Source organism: Cyprinodon tularosa, unplaced genomic scaffold (genome assembly GCF_016077235.1).
Source record: "Cyprinodon tularosa strain WSP-4 unplaced genomic scaffold, ASM1607723v1 ctg5, whole genome shotgun sequence".
In the NCBI taxonomy this organism is placed as follows: domain Eukaryota; kingdom Metazoa; phylum Chordata; class Actinopteri; order Cyprinodontiformes; family Cyprinodontidae; genus Cyprinodon; species Cyprinodon tularosa.
In genome coordinates this window covers 2,413,172-2,439,528 of record NW_024039229.1, presented here as the reverse complement: position 1 = coordinate 2,439,528, position 26,357 = coordinate 2,413,172, and the positions used below count along the sequence as shown (strand labels likewise).

General features: G+C 35.7%; 3 protein-coding genes and 1 long non-coding RNA gene across 4 annotated transcripts in view; 3 read left to right on the top strand and 1 right to left on the bottom strand.

Annotated features, from left to right (window-relative positions):
* Nucleotides 1–17,874, top strand: part of LOC119795110 (major histocompatibility complex class I-related gene protein-like) — a 45,083-nt gene extending 27,209 nt beyond the window's left edge. The window contains exons 4-6 of the mRNA XM_038302933.1: nucleotides 6,800–7,093; nucleotides 16,722–16,832; nucleotides 17,836–17,874. Of these exons, the coding sequence (XP_038158861.1) occupies nucleotides 6,800–7,093; nucleotides 16,722–16,832; nucleotides 17,836–17,843 (413 nt within the window). The 3' untranslated portion in view covers nucleotides 17,844–17,874. The remainder of the gene's footprint in view (nucleotides 1–6,799; nucleotides 7,094–16,721; nucleotides 16,833–17,835) is intronic.
* LOC119795049 lies at nucleotides 8,058–8,857 on the top strand. The gene is made up of 2 exons (XR_005282283.1): nucleotides 8,058–8,294; nucleotides 8,386–8,857. It is a non-coding gene; the product is annotated as an uncharacterized LOC119795049 (long non-coding RNA).
* LOC119795025 lies at nucleotides 9,873–15,791 on the top strand. Its single transcript, XM_038302838.1, has 2 exons — nucleotides 9,873–15,600; nucleotides 15,692–15,791. The coding sequence occupies exon 1, from the start codon at nucleotides 9,918–9,920 to the stop codon at nucleotides 15,279–15,281; it is 5,364 nt and encodes a 1,787-aa protein (XP_038158766.1). The 5' UTR covers nucleotides 9,873–9,917; the 3' UTR covers nucleotides 15,282–15,600; nucleotides 15,692–15,791.
* A 631-nt stretch (nucleotides 17,875–18,505) lies between the features above and the next one.
* Nucleotides 18,506–26,108, bottom strand: LOC119795043 (major histocompatibility complex class I-related gene protein-like). The gene is given in 7 exon segments (XM_038302868.1): nucleotides 18,506–18,687; nucleotides 19,403–19,497; nucleotides 21,188–21,277; nucleotides 22,193–22,495; nucleotides 22,710–22,976; nucleotides 23,472–23,738; nucleotides 25,972–26,108. Coding segments are annotated over 6 exon segments (1,053 nt in total). The 5' UTR covers nucleotides 26,048–26,108; the 3' UTR covers nucleotides 18,506–18,687; nucleotides 19,403–19,447.
* Nucleotides 26,109–26,357: the final 249 nt, after the last annotated feature.

The window sequence follows — 26,357 nt, the reverse complement described above, 5'->3', positions numbered from 1 at the left end:
TCTCAAATGGGTTTAACAGCTGTTTCTAACAGCTTGTCAAATTAATTATATTGTGTTTTAGGCAGCGATGTCAGATTCATTTCAGAGAAGCCATGAACTGCCAGATGCACGTGCTTGACTTTATCATAGTGAAGTCAGTGGACACTTAAAAATAGCGGTTTGGTCTAGAACCCTCTTTTCTCTTATTCCTTAATCAGAAAAGGTTTTTTAGTCTGTATTTATTTATTTTCCACATAACTTCATCCCTAAAGCACAGAGCAGCAGTGGTGCTGGAGAATAGATGCCCAAAAAAAATTTTTTTTTCTTCATCTGTAGGAACCAGTGAGTTTGAAATTATTTAGTTTATTCAATTAAGTTATGTCAACAAATTTCAATTGTAGAGATTTTTGTTCCATATATAATTTAAATTTAAATTCAGATGCAAATAATTGGCCTCTACACAACCAAATTAGACAATTTCACCCATTCCTGGTCAATTTTGGTTTAATTATTCAGTGTGGTTTCATCTATTTAAAATGACATAAAAATGCTTAACTGGATTTCTTAATGTAGACATAAAAATATTTCATTATACCAACTTATTCATAGGAAAACTTCCCATAGATTTATCTCACTCACCTTAATGAGATTATAACTGCTGTTTTTTTTTCTTGTTTTAAATTTACATTTACTGAAGTTTAATTGAGGTTTTTCTGTGCAAATTTAACTCTAGAATATTTGATTCTCTAGATAAAAATTCCAGTTTGAGCCATTTTCCAGAAAATTTACATGCAGTATACACGATTTTGATGACCTTTTAAATGTGATGTGTTAAACACAACTGATTTGTTATTGTTGAAGATTTCAACATTCCCATTGACAGTCCTGAAGACAGAAGTGCAGAAAAACTATGTGAAACTCTTAGAAACTTTCATTTCAACTCAACATGTTAAACTCCAAAATGTAGAAACAGGGATAAAGTGAAGTTCAATCTGAAAAAATCACTCGAAGGGAAAAGACAATTAGAAGAAATTTATTGACACAATTACACTTTGGCACTCAGACCTCGGCAGGAAACATAGAGCTTAATTTTTTATAGATATGGATGAACAGGAGTAATGAATAGGGCTGAAACTGGTGGTGGAGTGGAGATAGATGAAGTTGGTCAGTCTGTAGACTGCTGGTTAGCGAGACGGTCGTGAGAGCTTTATGGGGAGATCCAGTGGACTGCGTGAGCTGATACTAGAGCTTCACTCAGGGACCTGGAAGATGGAAGTCCAGTTTGGATAACACAGGTTGAGAGAACCTGTCCATGATGAGCAAGCATGGAGCGACAGTGGAGAGGAAAAACTCCCCGTTGGGAAGAAACCTTTGGCAGAACCAGGCTCAACATTCTGCCGGACCGGTTAAGATGAGACGGGAAACGCGATAAGAGTCCGGGAATGATGAAACCCGATGAAGCTTTTGTCACAATGGTGGAGGAGGGGCTGGAGGTGGTTGAAACGGGTCATGCGAATGAAGTCAGACAGCGCATCCGCCACCTGCACACTTAGAAGCAGACCAGTAGATCAGAGGCCTTTAAAGATGGACTGAGATAGTAACTCAATATATTGAGATAGTGTAGTATCTCAATATAATGATATACTATCTCAATATAATGAGATGCTAACTCACTATAATGACATAGTAACTCAATATAATGAGATACTATCTCAATATAATGAGATGCTAACTCACTATAATGACATAGTAACTCAATATAATGAGATACTATCTCAATATAATGAGATGCTAACTCAATATAATGACATAGTAACTCAATATAATGAGATACTATCTCAATATAATGAGATGCTATCTCAATATAATGAGATATTAACTCAATATAATGAGATACTATCTCAATATAATGAGATGCTAACTCAATATAATGAGATATTTTTTTTTTTTTACAGAGTGGTGGAAACGGGCTTCTATGGAAAGGAAAAGCTAAGACAATAATTAAAAAAGAAATTAAGGAAAAATGCCAGAATAGATAGAACATGGATAAAAGTGGAAGAAATTATTACAGTGTACAGAAATCTATTAATGCCAAAGGTGTGGTTAGAAAGATTAGAAGTGATGAGACTATTTTAACAAGGCTAAGATTTGATCATACTGGGTTAAATAAAACCTTATTTTTATTACAGAAAAGTAAAACAGATGAATGTATAGAATGTGAAGTAATAGAAAATGTAGAATATATTTTATTATATTTTAGGAAATGCGATGAAGAAAGGATAAGATTAAAACAAAAAACAAGACAAATAGGAAGGGAATGGAATTTAAAAGGATTAATAGGAACAACAGGAGAGGAGATAAAGTAAGTGCAGAAAGTTGTTATTAAATATCTTAAGAATACAGGATTATATTATAAGATTTAAAGTTATATGTATATATGGATGTATGTCTAATTTTGTATGTATGTATATATGTATAGATAGATGGATATATAAGTAGATATATATAGATATATGTATGTATAGATATCGATATATATATAGATATAAAGTAATCGTCACATTGATATGGCCCATGCTACATACTCCGGTACAGTAGGTGGCAGTATGCTCATAAAAGTTAAGGTTGCAATTTGCCATTAAACAAAAAGAAGAGGAAGAAGAACCCTTCTTTGCCAATTTGTCTTTGGCTGCGTCTCACTTGTGTCAAATGTCACAGCCTTATTCTACCTTGCTCAGCAGTTAATTGTCTCCTTGTTTTTTGAGATTTGTGCCAGTTGCTCCACTCTTTGTGCAGTAATGCATTAAATGACTCTTTGACTTTATTTCCCTGAGTTGAGTCCTGAGTACCAATCGGTACTGACATGTTCTTGAAAAATATGTACAAAAAAGGGATTTCAGCTTATTCATCAAATTAATGACATTAAATTCAATTGTGGTATTTTTTATTGCTAAATGTACTGATGAAGTCAGGGTCAACGATGGCAGATATTCCAGGTTAATGTTTTTTATTTTCCTTTTCCAACAGCTAGTTTTCCTTTTTATCCACTTTGGCCATACATCAACTCCCAGGGTCAACAGCTTCCTTTTTATTCTCCATCGAGTTATGAGGAGACTGAGAAATTTAAAATAAACAAATGTCCAATTTTCAGATCTGATCCACTTTAAACACAGGCAATAAAAAAGACAGAGATGGATCAGTCCCCTGGGGACACCTTTACAAGTGGAAGAGATTCTGTTGTGTCCAAACTAGGGCTGCCAATCATCTCTTGGAAAAATGAACTGTATTTCGAAACAAAAGTTGAACATTGCATCTAATTAAATTCAGGTTCAAGTCAAACATTTACAAAAACATTTCACACTTAAAAGAAAGATATAAAAACCAAACCGATGGTGGTGAGCTGAAAGACAATGTGGAGGTGTGGCTTTTTTTATTATTAAAGGAGCTATCAACCCTAGTTCCAACAGATAATGTGTGCAGAAAGTCTTAACGAAGAAACAAGATGATCACATTTAGACTGCTCTGCTGAGAACCGACATAACAGGAATAGCAACAAACCACATTCAGCTCATAACCTCAAGGGGAACCTTTCTGCCCCCTGGTGGAAAAAAAACCCTCCCCTTTGAGCTCCCCACAGATACTTTAACCCCTTTTATCCATCTGCCTGTCTGAGGCTGAGTCCAACCTCTGAACAGAGGAAACTAATCACAGCTGTTTGGACCCAGAATCACATTTATTGGCTTGGTACCTTCTTAACTTTCCAGCTTTTTAAAAGTTTTTACTTCTATGAATTAGAAGCTTCAACAAATATTTTGTCTGCCCTGGATAATCATGAGTACTGAGAGGTTAGAATGAAGAGAGTCTGAAACAGGATTTATGAGCCCTATATATGACTAATATTGGTCACATAATATGGTTTAAAACAGATCTTCTACATGTTTGAGTTAAATAAACCGGATCTATTTTCCCCTGGTCTCCTAGTTTCTATATGGAGGTTAAAGATTCTAACTGCAAACATGACAGAAGCTGCGACTGTCAGTAAAAAAGCTTTACAGACCTTAAATGCTTTTATTACATTACTTTTCTTTTTTTATCTTTCTTATTTTTTTCATATATTTTTTATCTTGCTATATTTTAGATTTACTTATTTTCACTTTTGCAAAGCAGTTGCTTATCTCTTTATTTCAAAAGAAAATTAGCCAACATCCTTTTGTTCCCTTATATGTAAGATAACTAGACAGCCCTAAATAAAGTTCTGAGAGAAGAAGAACTCATTTTACATGAAAGAGGAAGGAAGTAAAGCAGATCTAAAAGTGTCTGACAGCATGGCTGAAATGGCAGCTTTTATCTCTCTGATTCTAGTTGGATTATATCTACAGGAGGCTACGACAGGTGAGATGGACAATTTAAAGATATACATCAATGTTATTATAATCAGACTAAGTTCTTTAGTTCCTGTTGTTTTAATTATGATGGTTCTTGGTGGGAAACCCTGAGTGTTGACATTTTTTACTCACCAATTAATATATATATTTAAATCAAACACAGAAGTGGCTCTTAGTTTTTTCCTTACTTATTACTTTGTCATATATATCATCATCAGTATTATTTAACATTATCTTTGAGTTCTTTATATCCAAAATGGCAGCATATATGCCCACAGCCCTGTTGTTACTCTGTAGCAATAGGCTTTGTATTATGGACATTGCTGACTTTATTTGGTATAGTTATCCTTACGTTTATTTTTTACTGTAGTGTTTCCAGAGAAATAAAAATAAAAACTTTAAAGAAGAATAATGAACAATTAAATATTAAAGTGTATTTAACTTGTTTAGTCTTCCTGTGGAGAACCATGTGACCTGATTTAATTGTCTTTTTAGAAACTGATACTTAACTCTTTACTGGCACTTCCTGCACAAAGACAAATTAGACATTTTTTGTTGTTAATATTTACACATTAATGTGATGTGGTCACTTTTTAAAAATTTTAAGATCAATGGACAGAAATAAATGAGTCCATTTAACCAAAATCATGATGAACTGCTGCAATATGTGAAAATCAATTTAAAGAGGTTTAGATTAGAATCTCTGCAGAAAAATAAAACAAATTGAGAGATTAATAAAATAAATATGGCGTCAGATAGTTAAAAAGTTTTCTGTCAGACGGTTTCTGTGTTTTTTTAAGGAGGAGCTGCTGATTCCAGTTTCCTGTCCATCCTACTTCTGATAAACAGTTTGTCCACCTTTACAGACCTGCAGCAGGTCTCTAGGATGAAGAAGGGATTTTAATTATATAAAAATGCTTTTTGATGTTAATACATTGGAGAACCAGAGAATGTTATAAAGGAATTAAAACATTTTATTTAAAAAAACTTCCACAAATGAGTATTGTGTAAATAAAAAAGCAAAAAAAAATAAAAAATAATAATAATAATAATTAGGAAAACAGTTTTAATATTCAGATTTCAGGATTTGAAATGTTAGAATTAAGGACTGAATCTTGTCCTCATATATCAACACAGTCTTATTTAAAGCCTACTAAACAACAATAATGTAAATAAGTAACATTTTAAAGGTCAGATGTGTTTGGAAGTAAGATGGAGCTACAAGATGCGTCTGTTTGATGTGAATTTTAGACAAATTTATAATCATAAGTATGTAAAAATGTATTTTCTTAGTTTTCTGTAGGTTATGAGTGATGATAGAGTGATGATGGTAAAACAGCTCTTTGCTTTTCCTCACAGTGATCCACTCTCTGAAGTATTTCTACACAGCATCTTCTGGAGTCCCAGACTTCCCTTCCTATGTGTCTGTTGGGCTGGTGGATGATGTTCAGATCAGTTACTGTGACAGCAGAACCGACAGAAACATTCCTAAACAGGAATGGATGAAGAAAGTGAGCTCAGAAAGTCCAACTTACTGGGAGGAGGAAACTGCAACATGTCTGGGAAAACAGCAAGTCTTCAAAGCCAATATAGAAATCGCTAAGCAACGATTCAACCAGACTGGAGGTTTGTTCAGATTCTCTTTCTACATAGATCAGATAATTTTAGTCACCGCTATTGGTGAAGATAAACATCGTCACTCTACTTTATAGACATGCAAGACTCAAAACTTTCATTTCTTAAAATCTACTTCTTTAAACATTTTAAACAGAAAGCAGTAATTGATAGTTTTTATTTTCCCTTTAAAACCTAACATGTGACAAACTGACTCATTGGAGAGAAATTAGAGAATTATATTTTAAAGTCACTACACTGTGTGTTTGTCTCAGGAGTTCACAGCAGATGTACGGCTGTGAGTGGGATGATGAGACTGGAGAGGTTAAAGGTTATGATCAGTTTGGTTACGATGGAGAAGATTTCCTTTTTCTGGACCAGCAGACACTGACATGGATCGCTCCAGTACAACAGGCTGTCACCACCAAAAACAAGTGGGATAATAATAGAGCTGCTATAGAGAATGAGCGGTCCTACTTAACTCAGACGTGTCCTGAATGGCTGAAGAAGTATCTGAGCCATGGGAGGAGCTCTCTGATGAGAGAAGGTATTACTAAACATCATGTGGTTTGAAAGAAACAGCTACATTTCTGTTTGTATTGTATAAATATCACTCAATCACAGATTTCATTAAGTTATTGTTTTCTTAATGTTTTACTGTGTTGTAATGTCAGTTAGCAGTTTCAGTATTAATTTCTGTATTATACCTAATTTAGAAATCATTTTTTTGTCTGTTTATTAAAATGTTTATTGTGTTTAGAAATGTGCAGCACAAACTGTGTCTAAAGCTATAAAAGAAAGACATTTTATTTATCCTCCAGATCTTCCCTCAGTGTCCTTCCTCCAGAAGTCTTCCTCCTCTCCAATCAGCTGCTTTGCTACAGGTTTCTACCCCAACAGAGCAGAAATGTTCTGGAGGAGAGATGGAGCAGAGATCCATGATGGTGTAAATAGAGGAGAGATCCTCCCTAACAATGATGGAACCTTCCAGATGACTGTAGACATAGATCTGTCTTCTGTTCCACCTGAAGACTGGACCAACTATGAATGTGTGTTTCAGTTCTCTGGTATTAGCATCTTCCACAGACTGGAAAATCCAAAAAGGAACAGTGAAGGTAAGTAATTGTGTAAAAAAGCCACAAAGGTCAGTATCGTATGGTTATAAACCTCTCTCTGCTATGATTGTTTGTTAGACTTACGATTCATTTTTAAGGTTTAAATGAAATAAGGAATAGCTTTATTGTATCGCCAGGTGGAAATTCAGATGTGAGAGTTTTTAAAATCAACTAGTCAGAAGACACATTATCTGTGTCTGAATCCTAAAATAAAACGATGAAGACAAACAATTTGCTGTTATTAATGTACAATCGATTGCAGTTATCAGTGCTTCATTTTATTGTCTTTAAATAAAAGTTATTGGTCAAACATCTACAGTTCTCAAGTAAAAGTATTAAAGAAATCACTTTTAAAACTACTTAAGTATTCAAAAGTAAATGCTTTTAAAAAGTACTTAACTATTCAAAAATACAAAAATCAGAAGAGTTCTGTGTATTTTTCAGAGTAATTTTAAAGTACCTTGTAACTTTCAGAAACCACCTGATGGCTAGAACCACCTGCTAGAACTTCAAAATACAAATACTGCAAAAATAAGGACAACTATTGTAATCATTATTTTGTATTTAAAAACAGCAGAGAAAACAGGAGAGTCTTGATTCTCCTTACGCTTTCACTATGGAAAAGAGGGTTAAGGTTGAATCTATTACCACAAAGAAACAATAACTGATTTAAGACTACTGAATAACTTGGCCACATGGTAACAACTAAAGCCTTAATAAAATTGATAAACTACTAATAATATCTGCCCTGAGTTTCTCACATGCAAATATCAAAATCAGCGGTGTTTACATTCAGTCCTAGTACCTGCTATGTTGCATGTTGAAATTGCATTTAAAAAAAGAAAAACAGCAACAGTGGATTACAAAGCTAAGCTGAGCTAAAAGGAACAAATAACTCACAGCCTTCTAGAAATGTAGTAGAAAGTACAATATCTGACTTTGAAATGTAATGGAGGGTGTTGCTGCCACTTTTTCATTTATGCCTGTTTTGTGTGTATTTCATTGCTGTTGTTAATATACGCCACCAGGGGGTGCATGGAGGGGCTTTGTATGCAGATTAGAGATTAGTTTTCTAAGAAGAAGCGATTTCCAGAGAGAGCTGATGCATGTGTCGGTCACAGGTCGGTCACAAAGTTTAAGTAAAGCAAGAAAGAAGAAACCCAAGAATAATTCCACTCTATTCTGGTACTCAGCCAACGAGGTATTAAGTCTGTTTATTTGTGGCAGTCGTCATATTTGTTAATTGTCTTTATTTTTTGTAAGCTAATTATTGTATTGTTTGTGCCTTTTAGTTTTCACGGTGTGGTTTATGAGTCTGAACAAGCAAGATTCAATAAATCCATCTGTAGAGAAAGCCACTTGTGCCTGTCGTACCTGGGGGAATTACAGTGAAAACTCGGACTGATCTGCACGAGTGAAGGCGAGGCGGCGGCATGATCAAAGGAGCAGCAGTCTGGCCACAGCGTGATCAGCGCGTGCACTAAGCCGGGAGCGCGCACAGGACCGAAGCATGCGGTTTGAAGAGCAACACTTAAGATAAGGCCATAAGAAGTTTGGACATTCACAAGTTAAGGAACTGTCTGAAAAATATAAAGCAAGCTTATGGTTTACTAATCAAGCGGTAATCATTAGTAAAGTTTTTTGTTATCACTGGGTTTCTGTTAAGCCATAGTATAAGTTTAAAGACATTTGATAAAAAAATTAAAATATATATATAATAATAATTTAAAGAAATAATAATAATAGTAAAAAATATATATATAATAAAAAAAAAAATTTAAAAATTAAAAGAAAAAAAAAAAAAAGAAAATTCACACATTTGATTTAAAAATCAGTTTATTTTATATTGTTTCATATTGGGACATTTGTAACATCAAGGTGAATTTTGTATTTCATTTGTAAGGTCAAGAACTTTTATTAGAACAAGTTTGGGTTATATCTAAGTAAATGAAATAATAAGTTATATTGTTATTACTGTATTGAGGTTAAGTGTTACATTTTGATTTTCTTCTACATATATATTTTTAACCGCCTTCAGAAAGAGGGTGACTTTAGTTAACATTAGACATTTTTCACTGATTAGTAACAAGATGTTGACATGACTGACCCAAATAAGCTGCCAGTAAGTACAAACTCTCAACATCATTCTGAAGAAAACGAATGTACTGATCAAAAACTAAGAAGAAGTGGGAGAGTTAAAACACTCACAGAAAAAGGAAAAGAAATGCAAAAAGAAAGGATCAAAGGACTCCAGCAAAGGTTTAACTATAATTATGAAAAATGGAGAGCACGTGCCAAATCATCTAAACTACCTCTCTCTCAATCAGATCCTTTAAGTAATGACATACTTGAAGATATTATAGCTGATGTTAGGGGTCTTTGTGCAGACGTCACAAAGGTTTATGAAGAGTTACGCAAGCTCACCCCACCAGATCAAGAGACACGTCGTAGAGTAGATCTATGTGTGGAGATCTCAGGTTTCCTTGTGAAAAGAGCAACCAACAGACTGGATGGAAAAGAGGAAGAAGAAGAAGAAGATTGGCCAGAATCAGGTTCCCTCTTTCAAACCATAAGTAGTAAGTCAGGCTCTTTTAATACAAATAAGAAATCTTCTGAACACTCAAACAGATCCTCTACAAAGCATCAAGAAGCTGCAGCAGAAGCAGCAGCAAGTCAGGCTGTTCTCAAAGTGTTACGAGAACAAGAAATTGAACAGCAAGAGATTGAAAGGCTTGAAGTTGAAGTCAGGAAAAAGGCAGTAGAGCAAGAATCATTGTTTAGACAAAGATGCTTGGAAAGAGAGGCAGAAGAAATCAGGTTAAGAATGCAGAGAGAAGCAGATGAAGCTAAGTTCAAGGCTCAACAAGAAGAAGAATATGCAGCTCTGCAGAGAACGCTTGATGAAAAGAAAAGAAAGGTACAGCTCCTGGAAAGGGTAATGGATCTTAAGGCAGCAGAAGCAAGAATGCAGGTTTATGACCAAATAAGTATAACAGATGAATGCAAAGTTGATGCAACAAAGTTTAATAGGAAAGGTGAAGATGTTGAACATGTAAGGTTCCCATCTCAGCTTAAACAAGTCTTACCCCAAGCTGCAGCCACCTCAGTAAGTGATGGTACATCAGACCTTGTTAAAGCGCTGGCAAGTGCACTAAGTGCTAGTCGTATCCCTGTTCCTGAACCGGCTGTGTTTTCTGGGGATCCCTTAAGCTACAGTGACTGGAAACTGTCGTTTCAAACGCTGATAGATCAAAAGAACATCCCAGACACTGAGAAAATATTCTACCTTCGGAGATATGTGACTGGAAAAGCTAAAAGAGCAGTTGAAGGATACTTCCTGCTTGGAACAGAATCTGCATACGCTGCTGCATGGAAAGTTCTGGATGAAAGATACGGAAATCCGTTCACAATTGCAACAGCTTATAGAGACAAACTGCATGCGTGGCCCAAGATTACTTCAAGGGACAGTTTTGCACTAAGAGATTTTGCAGATTTCTTGCGCAGTTGTGAGGCTGCAACAGCTCACATCAAGTCATTAGAAATCCTGAATGACTGCAATGAGAACAGGAAGATTCTGTCTAAGCTTCCAGACTGGCTTGCTGCTAGTTGGAACCGAAAGGTTATTGAAATCGAGGAACAAACACATCAGTTTCCCACTTTCAGCCAGTTTGTTGACTTTTTAACCAGAGAAGCCAAGATTGCTTGCAATCCTGTTACATCATTGCAGTCACTAAAACAGTGTGAGCCTAACATATCAGACAAACCGAAACTCACAAACCAGCGACAACTAGGAGCTAAGACACTGACAACAACTTCACAAGAAAAGATACAGCTAACATGTGTATTCTGTAAGAAACCCAAGCACAGTTTGCACAAATGCAGAAGTTTTCTGGACAAAGCTGTGCCAGACAGAGTCAACTTCATTAAATCAGAAAAGCTTTGTTTTGGTTGTCTCAAACCAGGTCACCATTCAAAGAACTGTACCAACCGCAATGTTTGTGAAAAGTGCAGTAAAAGACATCCTACCTGTCTTCATGAAGACAGAGTTAAAGACAAAGAAGAACAAAGACAAGCACCAAATAAGCCAGAGTCAAATAATGAAAGATCAAGACAAAGCGACCAAGCTCAAGAGCAAGTTACAGCCACAGCTATGACTAACCAAGTAACGGGTCAAGAAAATACCACACAGACAGCCGCAATCATTCCCGTTTGGCTTTCATCTGCTACTAAACCCCAAGAAGTCCTCGTATATGCGATGCTAGACTCACAGAGTGATACAACTTTTGTTCTCAGTGAAGTTGCAGATTTGCTAGAGACAAACCAAGAACCTGTTAAACTAGAGCTGTCTACTATGTCTTCCCAGACTACAGTTGTTCGATCTCACAGACTTCAGAATCTCCAAGTTCGTGGCTTTAACTCAAGCAAAATAATCACTTTACCCCCTACATATACAAGAGAGTTTATTCCAGCCAACAAAGCTCACATCCCAACTAATGAGACAGCCAATGCTTGGCCACATCTTCAACATCTTCAACTAGAAATCGCACCTTTGCAAGACTGTGAGGTAGGATTGTTGATTGGATACAATTGTTCACAAGCTCTCCTCCCAAGAGAGATTGTGTCAGGTAAAGATGATGAGCCGTATGCTCAGCGCACTGATCTTGGTTGGAGTATAGTTGGACAAACCAATCCCTGCTTAAACTATGGAGACGCAATTGGAATCAGCCATCGCATCATTGTTAAGAAGGTCATCCCAGAGCTTGAGTCCTCTCAAAAGCTTCAAAACAAAGTCTATTATGTCAACAGAACAACGGTGAAAGACGTCACTCCTTCAGACATTATCAAAGCACTCGAAGGAGATTTTTCTGAACGGGCTATTGATAACAACCCTGTGTCGCAAGAAGATTTACTGTTTATCAAAAAGCTTAGTGAGAACATCAAACAAAACGAAAGCGGCCACTACGAGATGCCATTACCATTTCGTAACCAAAGACCCACATTACCAGACAATAAAATATGTGCAATGCATCGCCTAAAGTGTCTGGAAAAAAGATTAAAGAAGGACAAATCATACTACAATGACTATGCTAACTTTATGGATGACATAATCTCAAGAGGAGATGCAGAAAGGGTTCCAGACCAGGAGTTGAATAACCATCCTGCATGGTATATCCCACATCATGGGGTCTATCACCCACACAAACCTGGAAAGATCAGAGTAGTGTTTGATGCCTCTGCAAAGTACCAAGACACTTCTCTCAACGACCATCTCCTAACTGGCCCTGACTTGACGAACACATTGGTGGGCGTTCTTTGTCGTTTTCGCAGAAGCTCTATTGCATTCATGTGCGATATAGAGCGAATGTTCCATCAATTTCATGTCTCAAAAGAGGATCAGGACTATTTAAGGTTCCTTTGGTGGGAGAAAGGAAATTTGGAAGCAACACCATCCGTTTACCGTATGAAGGTCCATCTCTTTGGAGCAGCGTCTTCTCCAGGCTGTGCCAATTTTGGCCTAAAACACCTAGCAGCCCAAGGACATGGCCAATTTAAAGAAAACACCATACATTTCATACAAAGAAACTTTTACGTTGACGACGGCTTGGCAAGCGTTCCAACTGAAAATGAAGCCATTCAACTCATCAAAGACTCAAGAGAGTTATGCTCCAAAGGGAAGTTAAGACTCCACAAATTTGTGTCCAATAGTGAGAGAGTTATGTCCACTATTCCAAAGGAAGAGTGTGCTACAGTTAGGGACCTTGATATGTCTCTCGGTTTACCACACATTGAAAGAGTACTCGGAGTTGAATGGAGCATCACTTCAGACGCTTTCAAGTTCAGAGTCCAAGCCAAGTCCAACCCGCTTACCAGAAGAGGTGTACTGTCTACCGTTGCCTCTATTTACGATCCGCTGGGTTTTATAGCCCCATTTGTACTCTTAGGCAAGCAAATCCTCCAGCAAATGTGCAAGGATAAAGTCGAGTGGGACCAAGAGCTTCCAGATTACTTAAAACCTCAGTGGGAATCCTGGATTAAAGATATTCCAAGCTTAGCCAACATGGAGATTCCAAGATGTTTCATCCCTGCAGAGTTTGGCCAGGTTAAAAGCTTCGAACTTCATCACTTCGCAGATGCCAGTGTCAATGGATATGGTGCATGTACTTACCTGCGAATCATTAACAAATCAGATGAAGTCCATTGTTGCTTAGTGATGGCAAAATCAAGAGTCACACCCACTGCTGTCATGACCATCCCTCGACTCGAACTCTCAGCTGCAGTTGTTGCAGTTAGAGTCAGTGATCTACTCAGGGCAGAGCTGGAAATCCCAGACATTACAGAGTTTTTCTGGACAGATTCCACTGTTGTTCTCGGATACATAAATAATGATGCCAAAAGGTTTCAAGTGTTCGTAGCTAATCGCATTCAAAGGATCAAGTCAAGCACAAGGCCAGAACAATGGGCGTACATCCCATCAGAGCAAAACCCTGCAGACTACGCTTCTCGAGGCTTAACTGCAGAACAATTGAAGTACTCCAATTGGTTTAAGGGACCAGCATTTCTCTGGGAGAGGAACATTCCTGCTAGAGATATGAAGGTGGGAGAGGTCAAGGAAAATGACCCAGAACTTCGCAAAGCTTTTGTGTGTACCACCAACGCAAAAGAAGAGCAGACCATTCTCAACAAATTTGAAAAGTTCTCAGAATGGTCCCGATTGATAAGAGCACTTGCAACCCTGAGAAGAAAGGTTAAGGAATGCAAGGGAGACAAACAAAGGACAAAAGAAAGTACAAGTTTGGAAGAGAGAAAAGAAACAGAACTGTTTGTCATCAAACTTGTTCAAGAGAAAGCTTTTGCAGAAGAGATAAAGAGTCTAAAATCAAATAAACCAGTTTCCAAGACCAAAAACCATCATCTTTATAAACTAAGTCCATTTCTGGACGAAGACGGAGTCCTTAGAGTTGGTGGACGTTTGAGTCAAGCTGTGCTGCACTCACATGTAAAGCATCCAGCCATACTTCCCAAGGACAGTCATGTTTCAACTTTGCTCATCAGACATTTCCACTCGAAGGTTCAGCATCAAGGTCGTGGAATGACTCTGAATGAGCTGCGTGCCAACGGTTGGTGGATTCTAGGAAATAGCCGTGCAGTCTCATCATACATCTTCAACTGTGTCAAATGTCGCAAATACAGAAGGAGGACAGAGACTCAAAGTATGGGAGATTTGCCAGCTGATCGAACTGAGCCTACACCACCTTTCACTTATGTCGGAATGGATTGTTTTGGACCAATATATGTCAAGGACGGCCGTAAGGAGCTCAAAAGATATGGACTGATACTAACTTGCTTATGTTCACGAGCCATTCATATTGAAGTTGTAGATGACCTGAGTACAGACGCATTCCTGAATGCGATACGTGCGTTTATCGCAATAAGAGGGAATGTGCGCCAGCTAAGATGTGACAGAGGCACCAATTTCGTTGGTGCTCAGAGAGAGCTTGCTGATCTCATGAAAGACATGAATCAGGAGAAAGTGAAAGCACTTGGATGTGAGTTTCTTATGAATCCCCCTTCAGCAAGCCATATGGGTGGAGTATGGGAGAGACAGATAAGAACCATCCGTAGTGTTCTTTCAGCCATCCTTGACCAGTCAGCCAAGAGACTTGACAGTACATCTTTGAGAACCCTTTTGTATGAGGTTATGGCGATTATCAACAGTAGGCCACTCACCATCGAGCATTTGAGTGATCCAACAGGCCCTGAACCATTAACACCTAACCATATTCTCACGATGAAGTCGACCATTATCCAACCTCCACCAGGAGATTTCATGAAAGAAGATTTGTATCTTCAAAAAAGATGGAGAAGAGTGCAATATTTGGCCAACGAGTTTTGGATCCGTTGGAGGAAAGAATATTTGCTCAACTTGCAACCAAGACAAAAGTGGAATGCACACAGAAGGGATCTTAAGATTAATGATATAGTGCTTCTGCAAGAAGACGCGGCACCACGCAATGAATGGAAGCTGGCCAAAGTCACAGATGTCTATCCTGGAACCGATGACAAAGTGAGAAAGGTTAGACTTTTGGTTAGTGAAAAGACTTATGACAAACACGGTAAACATGTGACTAAAACACTTTCATTAGAACGCCCTATACATAAGGTTATTGTTTTGCTAGAAGCAGACTAAGGATTTTGTTTTTGTTCATGCTGAGTGTTCTGAATGTAAAAAATCCCACATGAGGAATTGTGAGATTGGTGGGAGTGTTGCTGCCACTTTTTCATTTATGCCTGTTTTGTGTGTATTTCATTGCTGTTGTTAATATACGCCACCAGGGGGTGCATGGAGGGGCTTTGTATGCAGATTAGAGATTAGTTTTCTAAGAAGAAGCGATTTCCAGAGAGAGCTGATGCATGTGTCGGTCACAGGTCGGTCACAAAGTTTAAGTAAAGCAAGAAAGAAGAAACCCAAGAATAATTCCACTCTATTCTGGTACTCAGCCAACGAGGTATTAAGTCTGTTTATTTGTGGCAGTCGTCATATTTGTTAATTGTCTTTATTTTTTGTAAGCTAATTATTGTATTGTTTGTGCCTTTTAGTTTTCACGGTGTGGTTTATGAGTCTGAACAAGCAAGATTCAATAAATCCATCTGTAGAGAAAGCCACTTGTGCCTGTCGTACCTGGGGGAATTACAGAGGGAAAATTGTAATTACTCCCCATAGAAATTACTGAAGTAATGTAGAGATACAGTACAGTAATCAAGTAAATTGACTTTCCACCACTGGTTATTATTGAAATAACCACTGAAAGTTAAATAAAACTAAATAAATAAGCTGAAAGTTCTTGGAGGTTTCAACATGTTCAGTGGATGAAAACCTTAAAGAACAGAAACCAGAACAATTAAAAAGTTAACAAAACTAAACCCAAGCCATTGTTTGAAAAAAAGGGATAAAAGAACTGAACAAACCAACTCTATATGAGGCAAGGCAAGGCACATTTATTTGTATAGCACAATTCAGTACAAAGACAATGCAAAGTGCTTTACATGATTAAAATACATGAAGATAAAACAGAATCAAAGCAAGTAGGGAAAAAAATAAATAAATAAAATAAAAAAATGCAGAAACAAAAAAAGAACATTAAAAACAGTTGGATTAAAGAAAATATGTTTTAGTTGAACTTTTTAACTAGAACAGTGGAAGGCAATCCTAAACAAATGTGTTTTTAGTCTTGATTTAAAGGAACTCAGGCTTTCCGCACTTTTACAATTTTCTGGAAGTTTGTTCCAGATAAGTGGAGCAAAGGAACTAAATGCTGCTTCTCCATGTTTAGTTCTGGTTCTAGGTATGCAGAGCAGGCTGGAGCTGGAAGACCTGAGTGGTCTGGAGGGTTGATACACTGATAGCAAGTCTGTGATGTATTTAGGTGCTAAGCCATTCAGAGATTTGTAGACTAACAGAAGTATTTTAAAGTCTATTCTCTGAGATACAGGGAGCTAGTGGAAGGACTTTAGAACTGGGGGGATGTGCTCTACTTTCTTAGTCTTAGTGAGGACACGGGCAGCAGCGTTCTGGATCAGCTGCAGCTGTCTGATCCACTGAGACTGACCTGTTCTTTCCTCTCAACAGCCATAACAGCAGTAAATCAAACCTCTGGGATCGTCTATTTAATGGCTTTGAAAGCTGCTGTTCTTGGTCTCTGTGTTGTGTTCACATGCATTCTGTACATGATGAAAAAAGGTGAGAGAATCTGATTTTATACTCCTTTTTTCTTTGTTTTTGTTGTTGAATTTTACCCAGTGAGAAGTAGGTGTGATTTAAATGTTAAAGTTACATATAAACCTCCTTTAGACATGAATCAATGACATTTTGATGTGATGCTGTGATTTAGACCTGAAGATTATCACCAAGTTTAAAACAAGAAAGACTTAATGGTCTAAATTTGGACTAAATTTAGACTCAGGATCATAAGAATGAACAAACCCTGATAAATAAATGAAAACTTTGTTCAAGTATTGATAAATTTTAAACTTTTTTTTAGTTGTTTTACTTTGATAATGACGTTAGATTGCCAGTATTTGACGTCTAAAACATATTGAAATGTTACAAAGAAACCTACATTGTTTTTCAGAAAATTTCAGAACAACATTTTAGAACAACCTTATAGATCATAAGGAGTAGCCAAATATGTTGTTGAAAAATATAAAATAGGCCTTTAACTGGAATTTTCAAGCAAAACCACCTACAAGTTTAATAACTAAAATTCTGAAGCTACAGTTAATAGAGGGAGCTCAGCCTACTGATGTTAAGAAGCTATATCTAGTTGAAAAAGGGAAAACTTCTTAGCTAGAGATCTGTTAGTGAAAACAGTTTAGATAAACAGATTGAAAAGCTAAATAAATAACCTTTTCTCAAAAGATGCCATTAGAGCTCAGTGATTCTTCTTTTATTTCAGTTTAATCTAAATGTTCAGAAGGAAAAACCTCCAGAAACAAACATACCAGATGTTCATAGGAAGCTCAACACAATCATCTTATAACTAAATAAATATATAAAATAAATAGAAACAGGAGCAACAGATTAGATACCTGGCAATTTGTATTGTACTTAATCCTTGGTTAAAAGGGAATAAAAATTAAAAAAATGCATATTAATTGACAAGCTGTATTGGGGTTCTGGAGCTCATTTTACTAAATTAAATGTATTGAATTAAAGTTAATACTTTGTCTTTTTGTCTCTTTAGGTTCCTGAATGAATTTTGTTTTGAAACACGAAGAAGGCCCTCTTCTCTCTATAAATGATTACATTTAATTGTTAAATTAAACATAATCATTATTGTACCACTCTACATTAAATGCTTTTTTTTTATAAAAAGGAGTGATTTTAAGATGATAAAAATGATAATATCACTTTTTTTCATTGTTTTGTAATCAATTTATATCGTAACTTTTCATCCATACATAATTCTTCCAACCAGTGAAGTTTATCTGCAGTCAGACCTATTTTATTCTCAGTTCATGTCTGGTTTCTCTGTTTTCTCCTGTTTAACTAAATAAATCAGGATTGATATAAACAGACTATTTAAACATTGACAGACTAATCTTATACACTTAATCCCAATCTAAAATCTGTCAGTAGAATGCTGTATATTATTTTGATTAAAATGTTTGCTTGACATTAAAGGTTAGGAATCAGATTAATGAAATAAAATGAAATATACAACAATTGGATGAGTTAGATACTGTGTTGGTTGTAGAGTCCTTCTTATGCTCCCACAAGTGTGAAAGCACCACCAACATTCAAACATCAGCCAGGGAGAATAGAAACCAGAGTACCAGAGGGAGATTTGTCTTTATTTCAGATGGAATAAACATAATATGTATATATTGCCATAATGGGAATGAGCATTTTTCATCAGCCTGTACCTGTTGTGTGTTGTTGTCGCTTATAAGTTGTCCAGAGTGATCTGTAGCTGCAGGTCTGGAATTTATCTTATGTATTGTTCCTTGTTTCTAACCACCATCTTTATAAGCTATGGCTGGTTGTCATGGTTGCAAGATGTTGCCTTCAGGTCGGGGATATGAGAGGAGTTTTTCTGCACAAACAGGCTTCAGGGGCCTCATTGTAAATATTTTTTATTTTCAAATGTAGCATAATATGGGACCTTTAAGTCCTTTCATCAAAAAGCAAAAAAACAAATTCAAGACAAAAATGCCAACTTAGCAACAACTATACATTGCTCACAAAGAATATGTATATATATAAAAAAAAAATAACAACATTACTTTAAAAGGTCAACAATTGTAAAAAAATTATACAAATGTAATAACTTTATGAATTCAATATCTTTATGCCTGTTAAATGGAAAACTATTTGTCATCTACAAAGTAGCAAACTGCATCTTTCATGATATTTTTTTTTCTAAAATTAAAACATATGAAATTAAAAACCTTCCGGAAAATATCATCATATCGTTCCTAATATTATTATGGCATTACATTTTCTTTTGTGTTAGATTCAACTGAACTACTCAAATGAAAAAGCTATAATAATATTGTCATTTTTTAAACCTCTTGCTGTCAGAAAATTATTTGATTGCAAAATCCAAAGAATGTAAAACATTTAATTCAAGACACACATTTGATGCTTTATTTAGATGCAGAGACTCAGGAAAAGGCTGATTGTTATTGGCGTCTTTAGATATTGTTGCCCAGAGCCCTAATTAGATTGCTGCCATTTGTTGAGACAATTAAATAAACAGAAAAATATTCAACTATCTTTCTATGTCCATCAGTTACACAATATTGTACCTTTGATGCCATCATTATGCAATGTTTGCATCATTGGGCATTGCCTTATCTGTTAAGGACAAAAGATGATGTCTCTGGACCCGAAGCTGGAGAACCTAGAAAATAATATTTCTTATGTTAGATATGAAAAAAAATATATGAATACAGATTCATCTCTCTCAAAATCAAAGATCTAATGAAAACCATCAACTTTGACAGAATTTATAGGAAAATTGTCCACTTTGGTTCCTGCTGCAATAAACCCCTGATTATTGTTCTTTTCTTCTTGATCATACAGTCTATACCTGCAATAAGTCTACTTGTACCTGACCTCCTTAATCTTTAGTTCCCAACTTCCAACAAAAATTGCATTGAATAAATACTCACTAACTGCAGGGTAAAGCACTGAGGTCCTGATAAGGCAAATTTATTTATAGAGCACATGGCAAGATAATTGAAAATGTTGCTGAAACAAATACAATCTTAGAATAATCATTTGTTTATAATAGACATTTATATCTCAACCACAGGTAGAATAACTTGAATACTAGTATATGTCTGCTCTAATGGGAATACCTTTAGATAATCTGAGTATTTGAGGACATCTAAAGCAGTTTAACTGAAGTTTCTCCTCTCAAGATAAGGTAAGATATAAAGCAGTGATTCTTAACCATAGGGCCACGGCCCAAAGTTGGGCCGCCAGCGCCCCCTTGTGGGCCGCAAAAATCTGTCAGTTTTGCACCTGTGGGTGATTTGGTCCATGAATTATCAGCCTGTTCGGTGTCTTGATGTATGTGTGCAGGTTTATGTAAACGTTTAATAAAAGTTTTTGTGATGATCCCCTTTTATCATGTCATTTTATTAGACAATTTTTTTGCTTGTTAAGCAATAAGTGGATTTGGTTTATTATTGAATATAAATCAAACTGTACAGTGTTAATATATAATGGGCCCCGGGGCCACTTTGTACTATAAAAATTGGGCCTCAAGGTCGAAAAGATTAAGAACCCCTGATATAAAGGATTTAATTGTGCAAAATATTTAGAGATCTTTAAGTTATTCTAATTTTGCCTTTAAGTTATATTTTACACACCTTCAACAAATCTCTTACTCAAATCATATTTACTTATCATAAGCTATATAAAGTCCAGAATGGGCAGAATATTGATTCAGCTCTTTCTAAATTAAAGAATTGATGGCAAATTACCGAGTCAGAGGTTTTCTAGGAAACATTTTTAGTGTTGTTATTGCTTTAACAAACCTCATTCTGGGGTGGATTTACAAAGAGGCAACTGTCTCTCTGCTGTAATTTGGGATTTATGTTGATGGTTTTTCACAGCTGATATCTCCTTTTCTTTTTCTTGTAGCCGATAACCGTTAATAAACTGCAGTGCTTTTCTAAATATTAAACGTAAAGTATGTAAGAAAACAGTGTAAAGCTTTGATTTTACCAAATAAAACTTGCAGCAATATTAACAGCAAACACTAGATCAACACCAGTTCACGCCGAACCAGACGCCTAAACCTGTGAAAATCTTGCCAGTTTTGTCTGCTTTTTCTCGCCTTAATATTTGCCTGGCCAGCGAAAGCGTTTTGTCCAGCAGGCGAAACGCTTCCACATCATGGAGTCTGCTAGTCGTTACTTTCACCTACTTCAATCATCTTTCCTTTTCTTACATGAACATTGAAAGTCCAGATTCTGCTGACATGCTGCACCGTTACTGTTTCGTAGATGTTTTTCACTCTGAATAAAAGGTCAACAACAAAAAAAATACAACAAAAGGAAGAAAAGTTATTCATCTCTCACCGTTCTTTTTCTCGTAAAGAACGACTCCGATCACAAGAGCAAGAACGGCAACAGCAGAAACAACAGCGACGATTATTATGGTGAGATTTGCTTTAAAATAAGAGAAAAGGTCACATCAATGTAGAGTCACAGATGTATTCATGGCCTTTATCCCAGTGTCCAGAGGCGTAGACAGACAATTTTTAATAAGGGGGCCAGGCAATAACCAATGTAAGCCGAAAGTGGATAGGCGCCAGAACCTCACGGTCAATCTACACTGTTCAACAGGAAAATGAACATCCACAACATCCATTTTTTCTACATAAAATACAACTATACTGTCCTACAACCTTTGCTAACAAATAGAGACATATATATTTATTTGCTTTCTAGATAAAAGGTATAGAGGATAAAATTCTTTCAGGTTTAAGCTCTAGATTGAACATTTTTTTCATTGTGATTACTTACCAACTTTTATCAATAATCATTCTGAATAAAACTGATATTTACAAGAAGTAAAATCTACATAAATTGATTATTTAATAAGTTTTTATTAAAATAGTTATTTATCTATGATTTCACTGAAGACTCCTGGATCATTTCCTCCTTGCCAAACAACACAAGTCCTAAAAATGATCATCTTTAATGTTAGCATATTGATCTGCATAATTAACCACAGTGTTTTTGTTGCCAAGTAACTGTTAACATATGAAAAATTAATTTTTTTTTAATATTTAACCTGACAGTATTCCTGCTACCATCTGTATTAGAGGGGAAAAAATAGTAAAATAGCCACAGGGGTGGCCAATATTTGGCTAAGGGTGGCCATGGTCACCCCTCGCCCCCATCTAGCTCTGCCTCTGCCAGTTTCAGATAACATAAATCACTTATTTTAACTTTGTTTCAGGCTAAGATTATGACACAGAGAAAAAATGCTTTTCTTCTAAATTCTGAATTTAAATTTAAAGGCCAGTCAGTACAAATATTTCTATAAACACATGTGGCTTTTTGTTTAAAGTTACTTACATTCATTGGTCATTATTTTTGTTTTCTCCAGTCTTTCTGTGATGTTTCTATTGACTCCAGAGAACTGAAACACACATTCATAGTTGGTCCATTCTTCAGGTGGAACAGAAGACAGATCGGTGTCCAGAGTCATCTGGAAGGTTCCATCATTGTTAGGGAGGATCTCTGCTCTACTTAAACTATCATTGATTTCTGCTCCATCTTTCCTCCAGAACATTTCTGCTTCTTTGGGGTAGAAACCTGTAGCAAAGCAGCTGATTGGAGAAGAGGAAGACTTCTGGAGGAAGAAAACTGAGGGAAGATCTGGAGAATAAATATAATAAACATTTTCCAGTTATTTTATTGCAATGGACAGAATGTTTGTTACTGATTTATAAACATAGTATAGATTTTAAAATACAGATACAGCTTGATGGGTTAATTTCATCCAACTTGGAATAAAAAATATATCAAACATAAAAATACAGTAAAATAATTTAATAAACACCATTGTAAAGCACATGATGTTTAGTAATACCTGTTCTCCTCCCATAGCTCACATACTTCTTCAGCCACTCAGGACACGTCTGAGTTAAGTAGGTCTGCTCCTGGTTTGCAACATATCCGTCACTATCCCACCTGTTTTTGCTGATAACAGCCTGTGGTTTTGGAGCGATCCATGTCAGTGTCTCCAGGTCCAAAACAATGAAATCTTCTCCATCATAACCAATCTGATCATAACCTTTAACCTCTCCAGTCTCATCATCCCACTCACAGCCGTACATCTGCTGGTAGACGTGAACTCCTGAGACAAAGAGACAGAGTTTGATCAACAGTAATGACTAGAATATGATCTATTAACGCACACACTCCACCCTAAAAAAGTGTATTTCACTGTAAATATAAACAAAACCTTTAAGCAAACTGACAGATGCTTTTAGCAAAAAGACAAACTTTGTATTGATATTCACTGAAAGACTATGAATAATCAACTGTTTGTAGGTTTTAGCTGGACAATGGCAACAAAAAATAAATCATTTGTTATTTTCATTTTAAAATTTTAAATTAAATAGATATTTAGACATCAATTGGAATAGAAACTGTTTTAATGGTAGATTTTTATTAAATGAGGGGATGCTGAAAAGGATTTTAATGCACTGAAATTTGTCTCATTAGATACAAAAAAAATATTCAATAATAATCAGTAATCATTGTCATGGCTTTGTGCAAAAATATGTGTTACACTTTACAAATAATAAAGGTTAAAGAACAGGTAACAGAAAGTGAATCATTAACAAACCTCCAGTTTGATGGAATCATTGTTTTGCAATTTTTATGTTGGCTTTAAAGACTTGCTGTTTTCCCAGACATGTCTTAGTTTCCTCTTCCCAGAAGGTTGGATTTTCTAAACTCATGTTATTCATCCATTCCTGTTTAGGAATGTTGTTCTGGGTTAAACTGTCACAGTAACTGATCTGAACATCATCCACCAACCCAACAGACACGTATGAAGGGAAGTTTGGGACTCCAGAAGATGCTGTGTAGAAATACCTCAGAGAGTGGATCACTGGGAGGAAAAGCAAAGAGATGAATGATTTACCATCATCATTCTGTCATTTATCACATCTAACCTAAGACAAGAGGCTACATTAGATTTTGACTCAAAAAGATACTGAGCACATTTGTGATTATCTGTCCAAGAATCAATGCCAGACTGTCTAATAGCAGCCAGATCTACAAAAATGACACCTGACCTTTCAACATGTAGAACATCTTTGCTCAGTTGTCTGTTTGCATTTCTTTATACCTCCATAGATCTAATTTGGATTTTAGAGCAGAACCCCAGAACTCACCAATTTTAACCCATTTTATTTCATTTAATTATTCTAAAACTTTTATTGCACCAACAGCAAGTTGTAGGTGTGTAAGTATGAAAAAAGATCACTCTGAAAAACAGCCTTTTAATTAAAATTGTTTTTCTTATGTCTTAGTCTGAATGGATTTTCTTTCTGTGAGTTAGAACTGAGCTGGGCGGGTATCAAACTGGTCTGTTTTGCATGTCTTTCTTTTTCTTTTCTTTATGCATTCAAGGTTACTACAAGTATACCATATATTAGTGATGGGTCCAGCAACACCGATGTCGTCACATGAGTTGAGCTCTTACAGCAAAACCCGGTAAGTGCACCCACTGTTTCAAGAAAGTCATGTGACTTTTTTGAAAAAACTTTATTAGAAAATGTATATATACAAAAAGCAATAAGTACAATTTGTAATTGAACAAATATAGTAATAATAATTGAGAAATAACAAAATAAAAGCAAAAATAGTAACAGTAATAAAGTAAAGTAACACATAGAATCGTGAAAAGGAATTACATCAATACTTTGAATTTAGAGCATAAAGATAAATAGATTCAATAGCCTTTTTGTTATTGGAGGAGGACAATTTAGAAAAAAAAAGTTGTTGCTTCCTTTAAAAAAGAGATACATGAGAGTTTATTCATAATAGTTTTACATTTTTGCATATAAAACCTGGCAAGTGGCAAAAGATTACATGAGAAGAAATGGTCAGAAAGTTATTTTTTATTTCGTGATCCCAAATAAAACATCCTTAAAATAAAGTTACATTTTGTCATACATATTGTCCATTATGAAGTGATAAATACCTTGCCACAGACACCTGGAGTACTCACAGGACTAAAAAAGGGTGAGAGATAGACTCTGAGCAAATGTTCAGTCATGTGACCGATGCAGAAGCTGTTTTGAACTGACTGACGTACTAAAATGTGTTTCTAAGCCTATCAGTCAACGCAACGCATCTATTAAAACAAAAAAGAAACTCTGATCTTTTGTGATTTATCATCAAATTAATCAAGAAATATGGAGCAGCCTCAAGGCAAAATAAAGGTTTCAGCCAAGTGGGATTATTTTGATCTCCTATTTGTTTTAATTTTCTTGTTTTGTCGTCCTGTTCCTCTCAGTTATCACTGAATTTATCTGAATTCAAACTGATTTCAAATTTAAAATAAATAAATAAATCCTAGTCCACAAGCATCCTTATTCACATGTTCACTTAAATGTTCATGTTCACATTATTTATGGATTGCATCTATCAAACATATTTTCAATTTGAAAAAAGATATGAAATAAAACAATATAGCAAACAATGTCTTAAATCCTATTATAGGTCATCAAATCAGTGTTTAGTCTGTCAGATTTTGCCTGTAGTGATTTTAAATGTCCAGCAGGTGTCAGTATTCAATAACAATATCAACACAGCATCACTACAGTTCCAGAACCACTGATTGCTTGTAGTTTGACAAAGAGTAGAAACGCTTCAATGAGAAACTGCTCCATCTCTGACTCCATGGATGTAACTTTGCTTGTCTGTGCATAGTGTATTTATATTAATAAATAAATAAATAAATCTAAAAATGTATGTGGCTGTATGTTCTTGTAAATGATGATTTTTAACCCCTATAATTTTTGAAATATGCTGAATCATGTTGCAAAAGTGGTATTTATAAGGTCTACATATCTATGCAACAAATTAAATAAATAAATGAACTAATTAAAGCCCGTTTTATATGTTCTAGCAGAGAGCTGGCTGAACCAAAAAGACTTACCCTACATAAATTGCATTAAGTGAAATGATTACATTCGCTAAAGCAAAAACAATCCGAGGCATTTTCTTTATTTATAAACGATCCGTTTTTAGAAATGAGAGTTAGATCTTTAGACACTACAGACACTGCGATCAAAAGCGCGTTTTTAGAGCAAACATACATTTCTATAACTCACCTGATATCGCAGTTTGCATTTCCTGAAAAACCAGAAAAAATGACATAATTCTCATTTGAGCATTTTCTGTCCACATCTTTATCCACTCAAAAAATGTCCACGAGTGAAACTAGAGTAACTCTGCTCCACGCAGCTTCAACCCTTTTGAAGAGGAAGAGATTGAAGCGCCGTTATAAGGTCTGAAGCTCTCCCCAGTTATGCTTTTTTTTTTCTCCAATTAACTTTATTGAAAAAAGTTGTATAAACAATGGTACAACAGACAGGCGCTATAAGAAGAAATAAAGGAATAAAAAGTAAACACATCATTCTTTGACAAACTTCTCATAAATATCTCTGGATGTGGTGCTTTTTTAACAGTCAATTAGTATTAAGGAGTTAATTTACTA

Coding starts and splice junctions, on each gene's coding strand:
- LOC119795025 (XM_038302838.1), top strand. CDS start 9,918: ATGCAGAGAGAAGCAGATGAAGCTAAGTTCAAGGCTCAACAAGAAGAA.